Here is a 23546-nt window from a genome sequence, read left to right as displayed (position 1 = left end):
CACGCCTCACAAATGCGTATAAAAGATACATGTGATGCTAATGCATCAAAGTACAGGAAGACCACCCAATGAAGGTTACAATTAAATCATCGAAAAAGGGAGAGATACCATTGAAAATAGGCAAAGTGCTGGATTTCAATTGCTCAGTAAAAAGCACCATCACCACCAGCATTGTTGAGCACAGTAAAGGATCAGCCTAGATGAAGGCTACCATCAGCACAAAGCAGAAAAATGATTTGATGTTTGAGATGGATAAACTATTGCTGATTTGTGTGATTTGTTCAGACTTGGGGACAAATTCCACTTATGACCATCCGTAAGCTCAGAACCCATGACGCAGGGACAACCTGTATTAAATTTCCTTACAAAAGAGGTTTAAAACAGGCCATTGTAGGGTCAGGACCATGTCTTTTAATTCTGGAGGAATCATCTCTAGTCTGCAAAGTCACAACTACGGACCCTGCCATGGAGTCTGGGCACCTTCGCAGGTGGGCACCTGAACGGGTTGGCAATCACGCACATGAGTACGCACGTTCCAGCCAAATAGTGTCTCATTGTGGTTGTATTTAACACCCTTCCTCCTGTTTCAGTCTCGACCAAAGCACAGTGATGTCAACACACTCCACTTACCTCTGTCCTTGTTCCGGGAAAGAAGACTACAGTTTAGATTGATTCTGTAAAGGAGCGGAATTTACTTAGCGTTAAGTTACTGCTTTTGTGCAGCCGTGTCAGCGTTAGCTTTTAGTTTGAAAGTTTTAGTTAATAGCTTTGTTGGCCTATGGTTTATCATTTTTCCTTTTGTTCTCATTAAAATTCAGTAAACTGTTCATCGGCTTCTGTGCCTTTCGCTCTGCATTTGAGCCGAAGACACACATCCTTGTCAGAAAGACTTGACCACCAGCATGGACCCAGTGGACAGAACAGCTGATGGTGGCCCTGACTTTTGCTGGTCATGTAGGACAGAAGTTAAAGTCAGTGGAGGCTGCTTTGGCAGAAGTGGATCATGCAGTGCGACAGCTACTTGCAGAATGATAAGCCCAACCTAAGGTGAAGTACGTGGAGAAGGTAAAGTCAGTAGAGTTTGGGTTGGTTGAAGTGTCTCAGGCAGTTTGACAACTACTCTCAAAGCTACAAGACGGTCCAAGCAGGAAGAACAGGCATCGGCCCTTGCAGCTGCAGTTTGGTAACTTACCACAGATAGCTGGGATCAGGTGACAACTGTTACTGATCTCATGACCGCGGTTCAACAGCTCACTACTGGCAGCCAGAATCAGGTGACAGCTACTACTGCTCTTACTACCACAATTCAGCAGCCTTCAGCCAGGTCAATCCCACTCTTAGATCCTCCACTTCAAGTTTCATCAACATCAGCTAGGAATGCCCTGACTCCAGAGACAGCGTCCAGATCAGAAGCGAATATTCCTCCACCAGGGAGATATTCCGGTGACCCTGACGACAGCAGGAATTTTATTACACAGTTTAAGCTGACTTTCCAAGCCCAGCATGGTCAGTTCAGCGATGATATGTATAAACTGGCTGACATGGTTAATCTTTTAGATGGACCCACAATCAGCCTGTTTAATGCCCTATGGAAACAAGGTTCCCCTGCAGCCCAGTCATTCCAGCAATTTGTTGTCAAGTTCAAGAGAGTATTTGCCCATCGACCTGCACCAAGGGAAAGGGACAGTGAGGGACTTTGTGATACTATTCCACAGTTGAGATGGGATGGAACGAGAGATCTCTTATAACTCCTCTCCAGTGTGAGCTGAGCGCAGGTGTCCAACTTCACAGTACGTGACAAGCAGGACAGCTTGAATAACCTGATAAATCTGGCCATTCGAATTGACAGTGGGCCCCAAGCTGCCTACTTTTCAGATCTCCATCTCTCCTCACCCTCTCCACCCAGTACACAGTCCGCAGAGGAGTCTATGCAGGTGGGAGCATGGACCTGACCCAGGAGGAACAAGATCAGCACAGGAGAACAGTTTCCTGCTTCTACTGTGGTGCTCCGGGACACTTCCGGACATCACATCCTAAGCACCCAGTAAAAGAGAATATCTATTAGGAAGGGGAATTCTGGTGGGTTGATTCTCCCTGTAAGCATCCTAAAGTTAGTAACTTTAAATTCCTGGGTGTCACTATCTCAGAGGACCTATCCTGGACCCATCATATAAATATAATTGGAAAGAAAGCACGACAGTGCCTCTACTTCCTCAGGAGTCTGCAGAGATTTGGCATGTCATCAAAAACCTTGGCAAACATCTATAGATAGTTGGTGGAAAGTGTGCTGACTGGCTGCAGATGGCCTGGTATAGGAACACCAATGCCCTTGAGTGGAAAATCCTACAAAAGATGATGGATTCAGTCCAGTACGTTATGGGTAAAGCCCTTCCAACCACTGAGCATATCTACATGAAACATAGCCATAGAAAAGAAACATCCATCATCAAAGATCCTCACCGCCCAGGCCTTGCTATTTTCTAGCACTGCCATCAGGTAGAAGGTACAAGAGCCTCAGGACTCACATCACCAGGTTCAAGAACAGTTACTACCCCTCAACCATCAGGCTCTTTAACAAAAGGGGATAACTACACTCATTCTATTTCTGGGGTTCCCACAACTGACAGTCTCACTTTAAGGACTCTATCTTATTTCATGCTCTTTCATTTTATGCTATTTTTCATGCTTGTTATTTATTGCTATTTATTTGTATTTGCATTTACCAAGTTTGTTGTTCATTGATCCTGTTTACGGCTACTGATCTATAGATTTGCCAAGTCTGCCTGCAGAAAAAAAGAATCTCAGGATAATGTATGACGACATGTATGAACCCTAAACTCTACTTCTGAACTTTAAAAAAAAATAGCGTCATGCTTCCAGCTTCCTTGTCGTGGGGGTCCCAGAACATGAGCTTCAGGCACTTATTGACTCCAGGGCAGCCGGGAACCTCATGGATATCTCTCTGATGGACAGTTTCTACTCGGAAACTGAGAGAGAATATTGATGTCAAGGCTCTGGATGGTTGGCCTCTGGGCATCGGTGAGATCCACCTTTCCACAGAACCCCTCCAAATTGTGCTCAAAGGACCATCATAGAGAACAGCTCTGCTTCTGTCTTACTGATTCACCTCAACTGCCACTGGTGCATGGCCTTTCCTGGCTATCTGGACATAACCCATGGATCAATTAGTCCTTAAAGGTGCTCCAAGAGTAGGAAGCGGCATGTCTAACTACCTTTCTGGCTCCAGCTTAAGCCCCTATCAGCATATCTCCTCCTGCGCCAATTGCTAGTGTTGACCTGTCTGGTGATCCAGATTAATATGCTGACCTTCCTGAGGTCTTCAATAAGAAGGCCACCTCGGTACCTCCATGCCAGCCATACGACTGTGCCATTGACCTCTTACGTGGTTCCAGTTCTCCCTGGGGTTAATTCTTTTTCCTCTCTCATCCTGAAACAGTGTCCATGGAAGAATGCATAAGAGAGGCATTGGCCTTAGGATTTATCCATCTGTTAATCTCGCCAGTGGGGGTGGCTTCTTTTCTGTGAACAAGAAGGATGGCAAGCTCCATCCCTGCACTGATTACCGGCCTTTCAAAAAACATCACTGAAGAATCCATTACCCTCTTCTGCTGCTTGCCTCAGCATTTGAACATCTCCTGGGATCAACCATATTCTCCAAGGTAGACCTGCGCAGTGCGTACAACTTGGTTTGCACCTGAGAAGGAGATGAGTGGAAGGCAGCGTTCAACACCTCCACTGGCCCTGTGATGCCTTTGGGTCTGGTCATCACCCCTGCTGTTTTTCAGGCCCTGGTCAACGACGTGCTCCGGGACATGTTCAATCAGTTTGTTTTCATGTATTTGGACGACAATCTTATATATTCCCGCTCTCGCCAGGAACATGTCCAGCATGTCTGGAGAGTTCTCAGATGGCTCCTCGAGAACAACCTTCATGACAAGCCAGACAAGTGCAAGTTCCACAGAGAGCAGAAGTCATTCTTGGGCTATATTCTCACTCCTTCCAGTGTTCAAATGGACCCCAGTAAATCTCAGGCAGTCACATTATGGCCCAGATCATCTACAGTAATGCAGATGAGGTGCTTCACAGGGTTTGCAAACTTTTATCACCTCTTCATCAGAAACTTCAGTTCCATTGCGGCCCCCATGATTGAACTCACTGATGAGAACTCTGCAGGATTTCTATGAACAAGTAAAGCAGATCAAGCATTATCAGAACCAAAGCGATGCTTCAGTACCGTCCCAGTGCTGCAGCATCTAGACCCAACCCGTCGATTCACTGTTGAGGTTGATCCATCAGGTGTCACCATTGGAGATGTACTCTCCCAGCACTCTTCTGTGAACCCTTGTGCTTTTCTTTCCCAAAGCTTGACTCCTGCAGAGTGAAACTACGCTGTTGGGAACCGAAAGCAGTTGGCTGTCAAGGAGGCCCTGGAAGTTTAGTTACACTGGCTAGAGGGGGCAGAGCACCCCTTTCTGCACTGGACAGAGTATCCATTTGTCCTCCACTGGCATGTCCTCCTTTGAAAGTCAGAAGAGATTTGAGCCACCACTCTTTCTTGCCGTGGGGGTTCCCACTGCTGAACATTTGGTGCAAAGCTACAAGTGCACATAGAGATGGGCCAGGGCTTCTCTGCTGCACACTCAGAAACAATGTGCCTGGTAGGCTGATCAGTTCCACTGACAGGTGAGGCCTCTCAAGCCAGGGGAAAAAGTCTGGCTGGCGTCTAGAGACCTTCCTTTGAAAATAGAGAGAGCAGCAAGTTGACCCCACACTACCCGAGACCATTCATAGTGAAGAAGGCTTTCAATAAGCCTCCTATAGACTACGTCTACTACCATCAAGGAAGATTCACCCAGTGTTCCAAGTTTCCCAGCTCAAACCGGAGACCTCCTCCTCCCTTGCTCCAGTTACCTGGGTTCTTGGTCTATTCTGTGCGGTATCTCATGGCATCTCGCTAGGTGCGGGTCAAAGTCCAACATCTTGTGGATTGGGAGGAGTAGGCCCTGAGGAACAATTTTGGGTTCTGAGCCTTGGCATCCTTGCTAAGTCCCTCATCCAGGACTTCCATCAGGCACGGGTCTCTGGTCTCTTGGGAGCTGTGGCTAGGAAGGAGGGCCCTTTCACAACCATGGAGTCTGCTGCAGAGTCTGGGCAGGCTGCAGGAGAGGGTTGGCACGTTCCAGTCAATTAGTTTTTCATTGTGGTGGTATTCAACTCCTCTCCTCTCATTTCAGTCTTGTTGAGTTTTGACCAAAGCACAGCGACGTCAATGCTCCCTGCTCAATGTAGTCCACGGTCCGGAAGGTAGACTACCGTTTAGATTGACGTCGTCAAGGAGCAGAATTTATTGCGTGTTAATTTTCTGTTTCTGAGCTGCGGTGTTGGCGTCAGCTTTCAGTTTGAGAGTTTGAGTTAACAGTCCTGTTGGCATAGTGTTTATTATTTTTCCTTTGTTCTGCACAGCTCTTACTAAAATTCAGTGAACTGTTCATCACTTCAGTGTCTCTCCAAAGCACCTGGGCCATAAGTGCACACCCTTGTCACATAGTGAAAATTTGTACTGTTTTCAGGCCTCATTAAAAACCATAGTACTGTATACCACCAACATTTGCAGATCATTAACTACACTCTAAACTCTCCCATCCACCATGGGCAACCAACGGATTTAATATCTTCCCAGGTTTAATTAATGACAGAAATATGTGCAGTGTCCTAGTTGGTAATTGTTCATGCTAGCATTTAGTTCATGCTGGGTAATTCAATTTAACTGGGGTCAAAAAACCAAATAAACCCAAATATATCATGGAGAGATGAAATTCCGTGATGTACATTAGGGAAGAGATGAAATTTGCCAGCTAAAAGTTGTTGTAGGCCCAGCAAGCATGCACGTCTTTTCTATAGAATGTTTCGGCATAGAAGGAGAAAGCTTATTCCGGAAAAACAACCTTGAGGCACCAGGCAACACCGAGAGTCATTTGAGGAGCACAAACAAGCTTAGGGCACAAGCTGAGCCTGAAAAAAATGAGCACAATATATCAATGTGTGTGTGCAAAGCATACCTCAGATACTGGCACAATATAATGGGGTTGCAGCCAGCTCTGAAGGAAAGGAGAACAACTGCTCTGGCTGGACAAAGGTTGAGGCAATCAGAAGTGCTGGCCCATAGGGGACAAAGCCTCATTATAGGGGAGGTTTCTGAACATGATTATTAATGAGCTCTCCAGATGCATCACGCAATATCAAGTCTGTCTGATTGGTTCAATAAGCAACCAGGAATCCATGAAGAGCTTCTCTTCAGAACTTACATAGAGCTGAGGGAGACGCACATTACTTTGAAAGCAAATCATGCTTCGGTGATAGGAAATGCCTAGCCTTGCTAGATGCAGAGCAACTGTGTCGTCTTTTCTTTCACGGAATGCATATTCTAGCAGCAGCACCTGTGTGTGTGTGTGCCTATAATGTGCATGTGCAATTTTTCCACGGTGTAAAGGTACAGATTGATTTGCAAACTGGTTGCAGCAGCTTTACATGCTACTGAGTGTATCCCTTGTTTAACTGAAACCAGTATCATTTGCACCTATTGCTCAATTATTCTTTTTCGTCCAGTTACGATCAGTAAATGCACTTATTTTGGAACCAAATGTGTATCTGTGCTGTTTTTTGTATGTTTCTGCCTGATCAATAGCAGCTTACAGAACAATCCAATCCCCCGACTAATCTTCCCTCCCTACATTCCAAACAACTGCCCATAGATTCCATCACTCAGTAAACCTACCAAGCCATGTCTTTGGGATATGGGGGATGCCTGGAGGAAGGTCCTATGGTTCTAGGGAGAACGTGCGAACTCCACACAGACAGCGCTGGAGGTCAAGATGGAGCTGTGAAACAGCAGCTCAGCTAGCTATGTTAATGTACCACCTCTATACATATCGATCTTTAAATATCTATTTGTATACTTGCCTCTATTCTTAAATAGACCATTGATGAACATCTGGAAAATTTTTAAATGGAAAGGTCTGCTTGTAATGAATGTATTTGTCATTTGACAAATACCAAATGGAAACAAGTTTTAATTGCAGAAAAGCCTCTAACAAAGACTCAGATTTAAGATTTGACTGTCTGTTGACTAATCATTCAGATCAACAAGTATTCAAGGGCAATTGGCTCCTTAAAGAATTCTGTGTGTTTCTAGACTCGGGGGTTTTTTCCCTCTCAATTCCACGAGGCAACTCATTAAAAGACCAGGTTTTGTTTTGTTATGTTAGGCCATCCAAGTGAAACAATGTGTGTCTGTCATATTATCCAGATGATCCAAAACATGCCAGAGGCGACTGATTGCACATGAAGTCAGAACAGAAAACTTTGGAAATATTGGCAGGTCAGGCAACAGCTGTCAAATAAGAAGCAGAAGTTAATGCTTCAGGTCAAAAATCCTAATTAAACATGAAGCAGTTAATGTCCGACACAGCTAAAAACAGAAGTGTATTCTCATTATTCAGTGTTTCTAAGGAAGAACATTCCTTTTCGCTTCATCAGATAGTACATTGTTTTGATTCCTTTGAAACACTTGACCAGGATTGTTTTAAACCTGAATGGGAGGGCGGCATACCCAGAATTGATCACAATAGCAGAGACTTGCAGATGGCAATGTGTACTTGTTATTGGAAAACAAGTACAGAGAGCTGCAGGTTGTCCAGAAAACAAGTATGGAGCGAAGAAAATTCTCAGCCACTGAACAGTAAAGCTAAGACCTCCAAAATTAGAGTCTCTTAGTTCCAAAATTGAGAGATCATAGATTCCAAGTCTCTTCTCAGAAAATGTGCATCACCTTGGTTTTGTGTCAGACCTGGTCAAGCCACAAACATAGGAGCAGGAGTAGACAACTGGCTGATCTACCCAAGGCCTGAACGCTTCTGTTGTGCCAGTTCCTCATCACCCTCAATTCTCCGATCTGCCAAATATTTATTGATTGCCTCCCTTTAAGCACGTCCACTGATCTAATTCCCACAATCTTTCTGGAGAGAGAATTCAAAGCATTTCTGCAAAAAGAAATTCTTATACTCCTTGGATTTAAATGACTGAGCCCTTATTTTGTATGGTAAATATGTCCCTGCCGGACTCTCCCTCTGGTGGAAACGTTTCAACATCTACCCTGTCACATGCTTCCCTAAGATCGCTGTATCTTTCTTTAAGAATATCTCTCATTGTACTAAACTCCACAGGGTTCTGCACACTGCATCATGGATACAAAGAGCAAGACCAACACCAACAGGCAAACTATCATAAAACTTCCACTTGCACGCAACTCATTGAAACAATTCTCATGTGTTATTATTAAAAAAACAAATTACCAACATCGTCGCCTCTCAAACCTGATAGAAAACTTAATATTCTTCCTGGAATGACATTTACAATCGTCACTATATCAAGTACAATCTGAACAACATAATACATTGCCAAATTACAGAGAAGGTTCAAGAACATCTACAAACCATCAACCATTCAGTTCTTGAAATAACTAGCAAAATCTTAATCACTGCAGTTTGCACCAGTTGGATCACACTGCACTTAACAGGATTTTTTCATTCTAATTGTGTTCCTTTTTTTGTAAAAATTGTGCATAATTTATGCTTGCTATATTTTTATTGTAAATTCTGCTGTATGATGCAATGTGTCTGTGATGCTGCTGCAAGTTAAGTTTTTCATTGCACCTGTCCAGATTATATGTGCATATAATAGACTTAACTACGAGGGAACACACCTTGTCTCAAATCCCAAGTTTTCCATTTTATTTTCTATGCGTGCACAATTTAAAAAAATCAAACATGAGGAAATCTGCAGATGCTGGAAATTCAAGCAACACGCACAAAATGCTGGCGGAACGCAGCAGGCCAGACAGCATCCATAGGAAGAAGCACAGTTGATGTTTCGGGCTGAGACCCTTCGTCAGGACTAACTGAAAGAAGAGATAGTAAGAGATTTGAAAGTGGGAGGGGGAGGAGGAGATCCGAAATGATAGGAGAAGACAGGAGTGGGAGGGATAAAGCTAAGAGCTGGAAAGTTGATTGGCAAAAGGGACACAAGGCTGGAGAACGGAGAGGATCATGGAATGGGAGCCCTAGGGAGAAAGAAAGGGGGAAGGGAGCACCAGAGGAAGATGGAGAGCAGGCAAGGAGTTATTGTGAGAGGGACAGAGAGAGAAAAAGGGAATAAATAAATAAGGGAAGGGGTAAGAAGGGGAGGAGGGGCATTAACGGAAGTTAGAGAAGTCAATGTTCATGCCATCAGGTTGGACGCTACCCAGATGGAATATAAGGTGTTGTTCCTCCAACCTGAGTGTTGCCTCAGCTTGACAGTAGAGGAGGCCATGGATTGACATATTGGAATGGGAATGGGACATGGAATTAAAATGTGTGGCCACTGGGAGATCCTGCTTTCTCTGGCAGATAGAATGTATGTGTTCAGCAAAACGGTCTCCCAGTCTGCGTCGGGTCTCACCAATATATAGAAGGCCGCACCAGGAGCACCGGTCGCAGTCTATCACCCCAGCCGACTCACAGGTGAAGTGTCGCCTCACCTGGAAGGACTGTCTGGGGCCCTGAATGGTGGTGACGGAGGAAGTGTAAGGGCATGTGTAGCACTTGTTCCGCTTACAAGGATAAGTATAAGGAGGGAGATCGGTGGGAAGGGATGGGGAGGACAAATGGACAAGGGAGTCATGTAGGGAGCGATCCCTGCGGAAAGCAGAAAGGTGGGTGAGAGAAAGATGTGCTTGGTGGTGGGATCCCGTTGGTGGTGGCTGAAGTTACGGAGAATTATATGTTGGACCCGGAGGCTGGTGGGGTGGTAGGTGAGGACCAGGGGAACCCTATCCCTTGTGGGGTGGCGGGAGGATGGGGTGAGAGCAGATGTGCGTGAAATGGGAGAGATGCATTTGAGAGCAGAGTTGATGGTGGAGGAGGGGAAGCCCCTTTCTTTAAAAAAGGAAGACATCTCCTTCGTCCTGGAATGAAAAGCCTCATCCTGAGAGCAGATGTGGCGGAGACGGAGGAATTGCGAGAAGGGGATGGCATTTTTGCAAGAGGCAGGGTGGGAAGGGGAATAGTCCAGGTAGCTGTGAGAGTCCGTAGGCTTATAGTAGACATCAGTAAATAAATCAATAAATAAAATTGAAAAAATCAAATCTCTTGAGCATAGAAAATCCTATTGCAACATGCCTTTAAAACCTGTGTTAATATGACTGTCATGACACAAAATATATAAATAACAGCAAGATACAAACATCGGACCAGGGGAAGACCATGTGGCTTCTTGGGTCTCGGGCCAAAATGCCGACTGTTTATTCACTTGGGAATAAATGGGAATAGGGACTGATGAAGGAGAGGTGTGTGTGTGTGTGGGGGGGGATGCATTACCAGAATTCTGAGAATCAATATGGATGCCATCAGGTTGGAGGCTACCCAGTGTCCAACCCGAGTGTGGCCCTACACTTCCTCCCTCACTAACATTCAGGGCCCCAAACATTCCTTGCAGGTGAGGTGACAATTCACCTGCGAGTCTGTTGGGGTCATCTACTGTATCTAGTGCTCCCAGTGTGGACTCCTCATTTCTCAGTGAGACCTGACGTAGACTGGGAGACAGCTTCACTGAGCACCAACACTCAGTCTGCCAGAAAAAGTGGGATCTCCCTGTGGCCACCCATTTTAATTACATGTCAGTCCATGGCCTCCTCTACCTCCTCAATGAGGCCACACTCAGGTTGGAGGAGAAGCACCTTGCATTCCATCTGGGTAGCCTCCAACCTGATGGCATGAACATCAATTTCTCAAATTTCTGGTAATGGACCGCCCCTCTTCACTATTCCCCATTCCCACTTCCCTCTCCCTCCTCATCTCCTTACCTGCCCATCGCCTCTCTCTGGTGCTCTTCTCCCTTCCCTTTCTTCCATGACCTTCTGTCCTCTCCTATCAGATTTCCCCTTCTCCAGCTCTTTCTCTCTTTCACCAGTCGACCTCCCAGCTCTTTACTTCACCCCTCTCCCACTCCCAGTATGACTTTGTGTTTCTTCCTCCACTCCCCCTACCTTCTTACACTGACTTCTCATCTTCGTTTTCCTCCAGTCTTGATGAAGGGTCTTGGCCCAAAACATCAACTTCTTACACTTTACCACATTCAGTTTCAGTTCTTTGTGAGAAATCAGTTGCATCTGGCTATAAACAAGACTTACTGGCAGGTCTTTCATATGAAGAAAGACTGGATGAACTGGGCTTGTACTCGTTGGAATTTAGAAGATTGAGGGGGGATCTGATTGAAACGTATAAGATCCTAAAGGGATTGGACAGGCTAGATGCGGGAAGATTGTTCCCGATGTTGGGGAGGTCTAGAACGAGGGGTCACAGTTTGAGGATAGAGGGGAAGCCTTTTAGGACCGAGGTTAGGAAAAACTTCTTCACACAGAGAGTGGTGAATCTGTGGAATTCTCTGCCACAGCAAACTGTTGAGGCCAGTTCATTAGCTATGTTTAAAAGGAAGTTAGATATGGCCCTTGTGGCTACAGGGGTCAGGGGGTATGGAGGGAAGGCTGGGTTCTGAGTTGGATGATCAGCCATGATCATAATAAATGGCGGTGCAGGCTCGAAGGGCCGAATGGCCTACTCCTGCACCTATTTTCTATGTTTCTATGTTTCTATGTCTAGTTACTTCTAAATAACTGCATTGTGTATTATATATTGGTCGCCAATGAAATGAAGACAAACTGCTGAAATAAAATGTTGGCGAAGAAATAATTTAAAGGAAATTATCAAAATAATTGACACAAGCTTCAAATACAATTGTAAAGTAATGAATAAGGTAATAAATAATGAATAAGATAATTGCTTTGTTTATTATTTGTGGAAATAAAGACTTTGGGCAGCCCCTGACCCTTCTTCTAGTTCTGCAGACTTCTGTAATATGATAGTGCATTACTTTCTTTATTTTGACATTCCATTAAATATTTAGATTCAAACATCTCATCTTGGAATATATCCATAATTCTGACTTTCATTTCTTGCTTTTCATGTGGTGAGATATCCTTTGGCTTCTCTCTTAAAAGAACAGTGCAACTACGACAAGACTAATTGTGCTTTAACTGCAATTCCCCGTGCACTCTGGCAATGAATATAGTTGGTTCATGGAACCATAATCTTGAATCAGAAAGCAGCTTCTCGGTGTTAAGTTCTATGCTGCCGAATTGCAGGTTGATATTGTTTTTAATGACACTTTAGAGATAAATTGGGAAGGTATGATTGCAGTACTTTGAAAGGTTTACCTCTTACAAAATTGTAACTAGAATTCAAATGTATTTTTGATGCAATTAATTGTTCTGGTACATTTGAAACTCATGAAAAACTTTAGCATTGAATTTTTTTGGTTACTCATACAGCAATAGTTTAATATTTTCATACAATGTATGAAGTTAGAATGATTTACCTGCATATTTAGTACCTCTAGCTGCAAGAGCACCTTCAATAACAAGGAACTGACAAATTATGACAGAGCAGATTTGGGGCTCATACAGATTAGAACATTTATAAATAATATTAAGATTAACAGCAACACCCCATTTCAGAACAGCTAATACTTTAAAAATTGCAATTTGTTGAAATTCAACTAAACAGGTACATTAATCTTTCACAACACAAAATGGAATAAAGGAAGGCTGGTGTGGCATATTTACTGATAATTCAGGCTCTCCGGCCATATTGGTAGTTCTGATGTAAGATGGATGACAGTCACGATGGCACCTTAACATGCTGATGGAGTGCATAGTAAAACTGACAACAGTAATACTGAAGTTTGCATTCAGTGATGGCAATGATTAAGTAAATGTTACCTGGATAACCTCCAACTACACCCCCTGGAAAGTCTCTGGGCACAGCTCCTGCCACACCAGCTGCAAAGTCAGCAGAGAAGAGATACAACAATTAACGTGTATAAAACTGACCTATCCGTGGAATACATTATTGTTAATTAACACATTAGGCACAGAAACAGGCCATCCAGCCATTGTTTATCCTCCATTTCTTCCACCCTTCATTACCAAGTTGTCATCAAAAAACTGTATTTTTGTGTACAGTACTCTCTTTGTAGCTTCTTACTGTTTTTTAATAATACCTAAAGCTGGTCAACGTCCTCTAACCAGGGACTTGATGCGTTTACCTTATCTCAATTTTCTTCAGATTTAATCCTCTTGAAATAGTTGTGTTGCAAAGCAGGATACACAGTGATTTCACTACGTATAAATTTCTACACTTATTGTACCTACTTCTTCCTGTCTAACTTTACTCAGTTTAGATTCTTCTTTGGAACTCAGCAGGCCAGGCAGCATCAGTAGACCGTTTACTCTTTTCCACAGATGCTGCCTGGCCTGCTGAGTTCCTCCAGCATTTTGTGTGTAGTACTTTGATTTCCAGCATCTGCATATTTTCTTGTTTTAGGTTTTTCTTCCTCCAGTTACTGTGACCTCCGTACTGTCATACTGTTCTTCTGCACAATAGTTCACAATGTGTGGTATTACTAACACACCCTTTAATAAAACTTGAATGCTGCTTTCTTTTGCCAAAAAGCCAAATCATGCGAAATGTGATCAAATGCTCACATGTCTTCAGATCATCATCTTAACTACATCTTTGCTGTATTTAAAACCTGGATGTAGTTCTACGCAATAGCATTGTGGAAGTACAGAACCTTCAATAGTTCAAGAAGGTAACTCACCACCAACCTTTCAAGTGTAATTAGGGATGGGCAATAAATTCTGACCTCACTAGGTAAAGTGTGATGGCAAAAAATGCATTCAAAATTTGTATTATCGTAAATATTTCTCCAGCTTATATATGCTCTGTGAATGTCCAGTACATGACCATAACAACTCTACCATCACAAAAGTCACCAACAAATAATAAATTCTCATTACTCAATAAGTTCCAGTCAAGATGGCACCTGTGTACAATGCTCCTTTGGTTGACATCTTCTGGATAGATCATTAAACCATTTTTATCACTTCTTTTATGTCTTTTACATTTGTTTCTTGTCTTGAATGGAATACTGGAACTGTTGGAGCCCGTGTTTTACTGGTTGGAGATTGCTTGCGTGCTTCAGCGTTCCAAAATCTCTGAGGGGATTCCGGGAGGCAGAGGCGGTGTGAGTGAACCTCATGGCGAGAAGGCTGCAAGATGGTGCGCGAGCCAATGTTTGACCCCATTTTGCCGATTAAATTGACAAAGGGTGATTGAAACATCAAGGTGATTGCGGGAGTTTGGAGATCCTTTGGGTATTCCAGCGCTCTGCAGTCTCCGAGAAGATTGCGGGAGGCAGAGGCGGTATGCGCAAACCTCTCAGCGGGTAGGCTGCAGGACGGGGCACAAGCTGACACCTCGCTCCATTTCGCCGATTAAAGCTTCCATCGTTTGCTGATTAAAGTGTGCTGAAGGTCGAAGCATCGATGTGAGTGCAGAGGCTGAGCGCCAGCTGCTTGCCTTATGATCGGTTGCTCCGTACCGAAGATGTGAGAGCTTTCCGCTGCACCCGGAGTGTGCTGTCCAGGTTTCCTCTGCATTTCAGATTTGGACTATAGATTCTTTTTTTCCCAGTCTTACACTTTTTATATTCTGTTGTTTATCGCCTGATCTTCTCTTTTTTTGTGTGGGGAGGGGGTTTTGGGTGTCCATACGCCTGATCCATTTTGTTCGGTTTTTGTGCGGGAGGAGGGAGTTGGGGTCAATGTGCCTCATCCATTTTTGTTTGTTTTTTTTGTGTGGGGAGGTGGGATTCGGGGGTTGATGATCGTGCTGCCTTTCTTTTCTTTCTTGGTTTCATGGCTACCCGGAGATATGAAGAACTTCAGAGTTGTACACTTTGATAATAGAACTTTGAAATCCAAATCTGTCCAAGTACAGAAACAAGTGAAGGCCAGTCCAGCTTAGGTTAATCTAAGCATTCAGTTTGGTACTGCTTTACATACTTTCATTTCATTTACCAAATTTGATTGGAATTGTTTGATATCTTTCCTAATAAAAATCTTCCAACCTCATTGTGGAAGTTTAATTCATTGGGTGGCCATACGATTTTGAGTAACAAGTTTCCACTACGTTCCATGTAGAAGAAATACTTCCTGTTATCCATAAACCCAAATCCGAACTGGAAAATTATAAAATCTTAAAACCTACGAAGAGTAACCCATTGATTTCATCTCATGCCAAATAAACCACAGATTGAAATGAAGTAGTTAAAATTGGTTAACTTACATAAAATATGAACCAAATATGAATCAAATCATTCATAGTAGGCAAGGCAGGATATAGAGATTGATTCTTTTGCACTCTTTTTGTTTAACTGCAACTTCTGTTCTTTGGCATAATTTATTAGATTTATCTTTTTAATATAGATGCCTCCTTGCTCCCAGTGAATGAACAAGATCATAAATGGTGTATGCATATGGTTTGGATTTTCACTGTTTATTTCTTGTGTGGCTTCTCTCTAGATAAAGCCTTTGTAATTAAAACAGGACAGTAACGTGGAGTGCCTGGCCTGATCTCCCAATGTTCTGAGTACTCAGACAACAGATATTATTCTGTTCATGTAACTGTAATTTCAGTGTCAGTCAGCAATTACTCGTAGCCAAATTCAGTGCAGTCAAATTACACAATGGTATTTCTTTCTAAAGTTATTCCAATTTTTATTATTTATATAGTAAACCGATCCTAATATTTTGAAATTTTTGTTGTGAGAAGCTGTAACAGAGATTCAAATGCATTCTTCTATAGATGATAAATTTAATGGTTCAGCATGCTTCATACCCAGTGTTTATTACTATTCCATACCCTAATAATTTGATTCTTCTGTAAATTACAAAAGTAGACATCATACCTCCATATTTAGCAGCCTTGGCTGCCCTGTAGGCATCTGTAACATCAAAGGAACAATGAGTTACAATGGGACAGATCAGTTGCATCTACAGCAGAATGATAAATAACTTTATGACAGCCAACAGCACCACCTCATTGTAGGTAAAACCCACTGCAAAAGTTTCTGCTCTTAACCCAAGTTGTTCAAATGCAGATCTCAAAACAACAAGAATACAAAGCTACTAGATCAGATGTGAAATTTACTTTATTGTGGAAAATTTATAATCTTTTGTATATCAAATAACATTACAACTGGTGGCATTCAAAAAGAATGAAGTAGCAAAAGCAAGTGGCCAAAGAAATGGAATAATTATTGTGTTACATATTGTACAGTTCTAAATGAGGAATATATTGCTCTTTCTTGAAATATTACTGTTGCTCATATTCTATCAATGGGAAATGGCCCAAAATGATGATCTGCAACACCATATGTTGTTTTAACAGAATTGGCTCCATCAATGTCATAAACAAAAGTAACTAAAACACATAAATATCTATTTAACTAAAACATAAAAATACAAACACTTAAACAAAACAACCTGTGCAAAGGAAGAACTCACCCTAATGAACCAAGTTATTTGAGAGATAATTATATGACAAGATCTCGTTCTGCAGGGATTCAGCAGCACAGCAGAGCCAGGAAATGGCTATCAATGCTTGGTAAGTTCAGAACTTCTGTGTTTGCATGGGAATTCCAAAACTTAGCTATGCTTACTCTGAGTAATGCAGACCATTTGAAACAGAAGTGACAGCATTTCCCAGGAGAAACTAGATCAACATTCATGGTCAACAATAATCCTGACGCAAGTTCTGACCTGAAATAATGGCCATAAGTTGTTGAATTTTGTCAGTGGTTCCAATTAGAGCTGCCAGCATTCATCCTGATGGATGTACCTGAGGTCTGAAACTGAATCCATCAGTTCACTCCAGCACTGGAGGCCAATAAGTATTTTCTATTTGTATTTCATAGTATCCCTGATTTTTAAATAAGTTTTTTACATGTCCCAAGTGGTGATCCATGCTAAGGAGTACTATGATAGCATGTTTTTTTGCAAGGACTGCAGGAACCTAAAGAAAACTACTTATTTATTTACTTAAATAGCTTTGACAATGAGGAATTATGCCAATGTAGAGTCACAAGTGAAATAATTGCAGCTAAAAAACTGCATATGTTTCCTGTTTGCCATTCTGGAGAGAGGAGTCTGCAGACTGTGCAGAAACAGGAATAGATAAATTCATTTTAAGTTTGTAAATCCAGAAAAATAAGAGATCAAATATCTCCAGGAGCACTGATCACTGGATTCAGGGTTTCATTTTAAAGAACTGTTGCATTGATATGAAAATGTGAATGGTAAAACTAACAATTTAAAAATAAAGGTTTTGTAAAAAGAGTAAATCACCTGCTAGGCCCCCAAGAAAACCTCCAGGTACACCTCCTGGAATGCCTCCACGAAATCCTCCTAACAGCAAAACAGAGTTACAATCATCTATATATTAAATCAGCCTTTCTCAACTTTTTGCCCTGGAGGAACCCTTGAAAAAAAATTTTCAATCTCAAGGAACCCCTGCATAAAAATTATTATATCTAGAGCTCACGGCATGTTAACATGATCAGTAACTTGTAGATATAATAATCCAAAAATAATTGTCAATGCTCTTTTGAGTAGAGAATGATTTTTTTTTAGCCAACCTTTCTTGAAAAAGACAAGTAGTTAAGCTTAGCTTACCTTTCTTGAATTAATCTCTTTCTTTCCCTTTTGTAAATTTAAAAAAAAACTCATAGGCAAATACAGTAAATTTCTGTTAAGTTACTGGCTTAAGCCAAAATGGGAGTTACTTTTTCTAAAGGTAGGCTTGGTGGATTTAATTTAAATAAAGTTTGCAAATTGATTTTAATTAATGCTATTTACAACATGAAAATTAATTGACAAAAAACCATAATGTGAATAAAAATATAGCCCAAGACATAATTTTAATTCAAGACTTTGAAAAAGCATTTTCTTACTAAGTGACATGATACGTTTTACATATAGGCCTAGCATGTGAAACCTGTACTTCTTTTTTGCTGTTCAAATACTCAATTCTGGGTTGAACTTGAGATAAGCACACATGGATTTCACCTTCAACTGAAAGTAGACAATTTCTATCCCTGGTCTTAATGCTTGTTAAACAAGAAAAAGCTTGCTCACACATGTAAGAAGTTGAAAACTGCAGCAGAATGCTCATGGCTTTCCTATGAATGGCAATTCCCTCCAATTTTCCACTACGCCAGTAGAGCTTGTTCACTCCCATAAGTCAGTCAATGGCACGTAAGGGGAAGTAGTCCAGGAGGGAGAGACTGACATCACAGCCTGAGTTGGGCGAGTCCATTCAAAGCTTGTAAAAAGCACTTCACACTCCTCATCAGCCTACCGTCCCTCACTCTGTGGAATACAGTACTCACCAAATATCAATGGTGTCCCGTATCTTGCGTCAAAAACTGAGAATGGACACAAGCAAATAAACACTGTCCTACTGCCACACTGCCTGAGAGACTTTTAACGAGATTGCTAAGGGGACTGCTTGGTCACTGTCCACCACTGCGAGCGCTAGCATTGTATGAAGTTCAAAAAAATGATTTTTTAAAAAATCACTAGCAGAACCCCTAGCGACCTCTCGCATAATCCTGGTTGAGAAACTCTGTATTAAATTATTGTAAAGGATCAGACTATTGATATGAAACTTACTTAGATATTATAACGGCAGCTATCACCAGGCTTGAGAAGCAGCTTTTGTTTTCTATCGGAACACTAAGCAAATTATTAAGATCCAGCATGAAGTAGGCCCTTCTGGCCCTTCAAGCCATGCCGTCCATCAATCCCCGGATTTAATCCTAGCCTAATCATGGGACCATTTACAATGACCAATTAACCCTGCAACCAGTAGGTCTTTGGACAAGGGGAGGAAACCCACACAGTACCAATGCAAATCAGGGAGAACATACAAACTCCATACAGATAGTGTGGGCATTGAAACAGGGTTGCTGGTACTATAAAGTATTATGCTATCCACCATGCTACTATGCCACCATCAAAGGTTCCAAAGCATTTCAACCATAGATAGAACTAATAGAATTACAGTCATCCCCCCACTTTACAAACGTTCACTTTACACCACTTTGCTTTTACGGAAGACCTACATTAGTACCTGTTTTCGCTAACCGAAAGAAATCCGAAGAGGGATTTTCGCTTTTACATAAAAAGGCAAAAAGCGAAAATAGCGTTCAGCGTTTGTTTTGCAGCGAGCCGTTATAGAGGCAGCGCGCACCCCGAGCAGCGAGGGTGACACCGCCAAGCTCCTTTCCCGGGAACTACACTCAGCATCTCAGCATCAAGCCGCCATAGCTTTGAACTGCGTCTGTGAGCATCTGTGCTTTATCTCGATTTATTTTGTGCATCCATTAGCAAGATGTGTCCTAAGGTATCAGAAAAGCCTAAGAGAGCTCGTAAAGGTGTTACGCTTAGCGTAAAACTGTTCGTAATTAAGCGCCTCGATCGTGGTGAATGAAACTATACGCAAAATGTGATGCGTTTTATTGTGAGTGCCATTGACAGAGAGGGCAACTCCGAAGCATCTTTGCGAGAGATCTGGGAAGACTACAATATAAAATTGGCAATCGCCAACCTTGGAGATGCTCTCGATAGGCTAACAGTCTCGATGAGAAATGGCATTTGGAGGAAACTGTGTCCGGAAGCAGTGAATGCAATAGCGAACAGCCCAAAAGTGAAGTCATCCAGGAACTGAACATGAAGAACTTGTGTGAGATTTTTGCTACGATTGACAGTGCTGCAATGACTACAGAAAGGTATGACTTTAATTTTGAAAGGGCACGTAGGTTTAGGGCAGGTTTGCAGGATGTTTTGAGTGCTTACAAAGAACTGTATGACAGAAAAATGCGTGTGTGTTGCGCTTGCTGTCTTCCCAATTCCGGTAACTGAAACTACACTGTACATACATTATTTCTACTTTACATAGGCTGCGTATTTATCATATCATTCCTGCTTTTACTATATGTTAGTGTTATTTTAGGTTTTATGTGCTATTTGGTAGGTTATTTTTTAGGTCTGGGAATGCTCAAAAATTTTTCCCATATAAATTAATGGTAATTGCTTCTTCGCTTTACGCCATTTCGGCTTACGAGAAGTTTCATAGGAACGGGCTACTTTCGGATAGCGGGGGAAACCAGTATAATGCACAACGTGGCTAGTGTAGGTATTGACAATAAACTGGCATAATAAAAAGCGTCAGTACATAACAGCAGGGCTTCAGAAATTCAGCTCAAGTCTGTTGCACCGATCAGTTTAGTCAATACTTCTTTTTCTGTCACTAGAATCAATCAGTCATTTGATATACAGTACATAGATGTCAAAATTTAAATTTCCCCAGTATTAACTTTCAAATAATTTATTATTGCCATCTTATGCAGGAAGAAAGTACTAAATTTCCACCACTTCTTGCTGAATATGTGAAACAACTGCTTCTTGATTTGTATTTATTTAGCCTCAGTGCAGAGAAGGCCTTCCAGCCCTTCGAGCCACAGCGCTCAGCAATCCCCCAATTTAATGCTAGCCTAATCATGGTTTAATATACGATGACCAATTAGCCTACCAACCGGTGGGTCTTTGAACCGTGGAGGAAACCCGAGTACCCGGAGGAAACCCACGTGTTCACTGGGAGAACGTACACACTCTTTACAGGCAGCAGCAGGAACTGAACCTGGGTCGCCTGTACCGTAAGGCGTGGTGCTAACCACTATGCTACCATGCTGCCCTACGGTAAAGGATAATTAAAGACTAATCATGCTACCATGATTTTGTCTTTGATTATCTTAAAATATACAAATATTTTTAAACCTACAAATACAACCTTGTTGATTCTTATGGGGTCAGGTAATTAGCATTTGACATTCATGCCTCTTCTGGATCGTTAAATAATGGCACTAGAATTGGAGTACAATACACAACCTGTGGAACCAGTTATGCGTGACTGAAAAGAAGTTGCAATATTTAAATCTGACGGATTATAAACAAATGCCAGTTGTTATTGGTGGCCCTTGTTGAAATGGTAAAGAGCAATGGTAGAATGAAAAAGAATCGGGACACAATATAATGGAATTATTACTGTCAAATCAGCTTCATTTGTAACTGGTAAAGAACATGAATATATTCATTGTTAATAAAAATATTTAAAATGTGTGGAACATTATACAAGAATACTAAATTTGAATAAGCAGAGAAGCAGCTTTTCAAATAGACTCATTCAGCTCCACTGTCACAAGGATCATTACAGAGAATCTTTCCTACCAAATGCAAAGAGCATATACAACAGTTCATCTCTGTGCGACAGGTGAACACACATCATAGTACAATAGTCTCTACTTTATTATTTTGTACATTATTATTGCACATTGGTACATTATTTTTATATTATTAGCATTTTTACACTATTATTGTTCTGTACTTATTATTTGTTAGCACACTGCTATGTGTGTTTTTAAATGTTGCTGCTGTAATGAAAGAATTTCCCACTCGGGTTCAATAAAGTGCAGGTCGCCCTTCTGTAATCCAGCACCATTGGGACCTGAGGAGTGCCGGATTAGTGAAAATGCCGAATTACAGAAGGATCACATTAAGCAATAGCTAACCGCCTCATCATACCTTTAAAATATCAAAGGTTTCAAAGGTTCATTTAATGTCAGAGAAATGTATACAAAATACATCCTGAAATTCTTTTTCTTCACAACCATCTATGAAAACAAAGGAGTGCCCCAAAGAATGAACAACAGTTAAATGTCAGAACCCCTAAACTCCCCCCCGCTCCCCTCCCTCCTGCGCGTAAGTGGCAGCGGGCAAAAATCCCCCCTCCCCACCGTCGAAAAATAAAACGCACCCACTACCAGCACTCAAGCGTGAGCTTAGCGATAGCAAAGACAGACTCGTAGTTACCCCAAAGACTACATTGCACTCGCAGTTACTGAGGAAATCCTCGTTAGTTTCTTTTCCTCCACTTAGTAGTATGCTTAACTTCAGCGGGTCGCCATGTCTGATCTGAGGTTGTCGGCAGAAGAGAATGGAGCACTGGCCGGTCGATGCCGGAGGGCAGTGCGCGACTGCCGGCAGGCAGGTGAGAAGGCTGACTGGCCCAGCGTGCGCCAGCCCCCTGCCGCTGGCGGGTGAGATAAGTGGGTGCTGGGCGGCCGCACCTCACACAAATGATATTAGTAAATGCAGGAGAACAAGCAGGAATCACCTGTCTGTGCTTACAAGAGCGCGCCAACATGTGAACAGATCTAGCGCAACCAAAACAATGTGCAGCAGATTGGTACAGTGGCCCGGAAAATTTGAAATCACAGTTGCACAGAAAATTTGAAATCAGTGCGGATTATTGAAGGAACCGGATTACAGGTAGTCGGATTAGTGAAGGTCAACCTGTATTATTATTATCATCATTATTATGAATAATCACATCCACCTAGCACTTAGCTATTGGTGAATGAAACTTCATAATTCTGTGTTAAGCATTGTTACTGGATGTAATGAATGCACCCTCTATTGAAGGGATCCAATTGCACTGTAATTGGAGAGACCACTACTAAAGTATTGCTTGCAAATTTGGTCTTCTGAAGCTTGGCCTGGAAATTAACTTGCTTTAAAAGCAGAATTTTAAAGTAAATTTGTGCGTAGGGATAGTACAGATTTTATAAGTTGCCATCGATTGGTTATTTTTCCTCTACTGCTGCCCGACATGGAAACTGCGGCACCATATAAAATGCTTCCAATGCAGTTTTGCGCAAGTGCCTGCTCTTGGCTGGGCATCTGAGCCTTGAGTCATCTGCTCTCAAAGGGACCCATGCCTAAGGCACAGACTCACATGCTAAGAAAGAAAGAAGGAAAGATAAGGAATGAAACTCCTACTGATCAGGACTTGCAGCTGTGATAATCTGGCTGGACACCACACAGTACCACTGCATTTAACCCCTCACTGGAACCACAAGGGCAGAAGTTGGCCTCGAGAGGAGAGCTGTATGTTTAGAGACAGCTGCTGTCGGGCAGAAGTGGTCAGAAACCTATTGTAGCACCTTATTAGGCAAAATTTCATATTATACTACTGCCCCAAATGACTCAGAAGAGGACCATAAATGGTAAGTGTTCAAGAGGAGGTAAGTAAAGACATGTAATATGACCGTTAGATTTTCAGATCCTGCAGACCATGTATACGAAGCCGCTAGGAACATGGGCAAGTCACATCAAACATCTTGTGACAGTCATGCAGGGCTAGGCCATTGTTTCAACTTTGGAAGTAGCACATGTTTCCACACTAGCTGCCGTCAATTCTCCAGTAACGGAAGCAGGTTTCTGATCCACAGGAGCACATGCTGAATTCATCAGGTGCTGCTGACTATAAAACTGCAGAATAAACAAATTGCTGCTCCATGGGAGTAACAAGATGCCTCAGTGGAAATTGGCATGGTCCCTGGGTGCTTTCTGGTACTGTCGTGCAGTCATGTGCAAGTTGGATCACATTGTCGGTCCAGCCTGATGA

The 23546-nt window shown here is 42.2% G+C and overlaps 1 protein-coding gene across 14 annotated transcripts in view; it reads right to left on the bottom strand.

Annotated features, from left to right (window-relative positions):
• LOC134336752 (elastin-like) overlaps positions 1-23546 on the bottom strand; it is a 243913-nt gene that overhangs the window by 58731 nt on the left and 161636 nt on the right. For all 14 annotated transcript variants that reach the window (XM_063031179.1, XM_063031178.1, XM_063031187.1 and 11 more), the window contains 3 exons: positions 17366-17425; positions 15928-15963; positions 12896-12955 (listed from right to left, as the gene is read on the bottom strand). In XM_063031179.1, coding sequence (XP_062887249.1) covers positions 12896-12955; positions 15928-15963; positions 17366-17425 — 156 coding nt within the window. The remainder of the gene's footprint in view (positions 1-12895; positions 12956-15927; positions 15964-17365; positions 17426-23546) is intronic.

This window comes from Mobula hypostoma, chromosome 23 (genome assembly GCF_963921235.1).
Source record: "Mobula hypostoma chromosome 23, sMobHyp1.1, whole genome shotgun sequence".
In the NCBI taxonomy this organism is placed as follows: domain Eukaryota; kingdom Metazoa; phylum Chordata; class Chondrichthyes; order Myliobatiformes; family Myliobatidae; genus Mobula; species Mobula hypostoma.
This window is presented reverse-complemented; position numbering and strand designations above follow the sequence as displayed.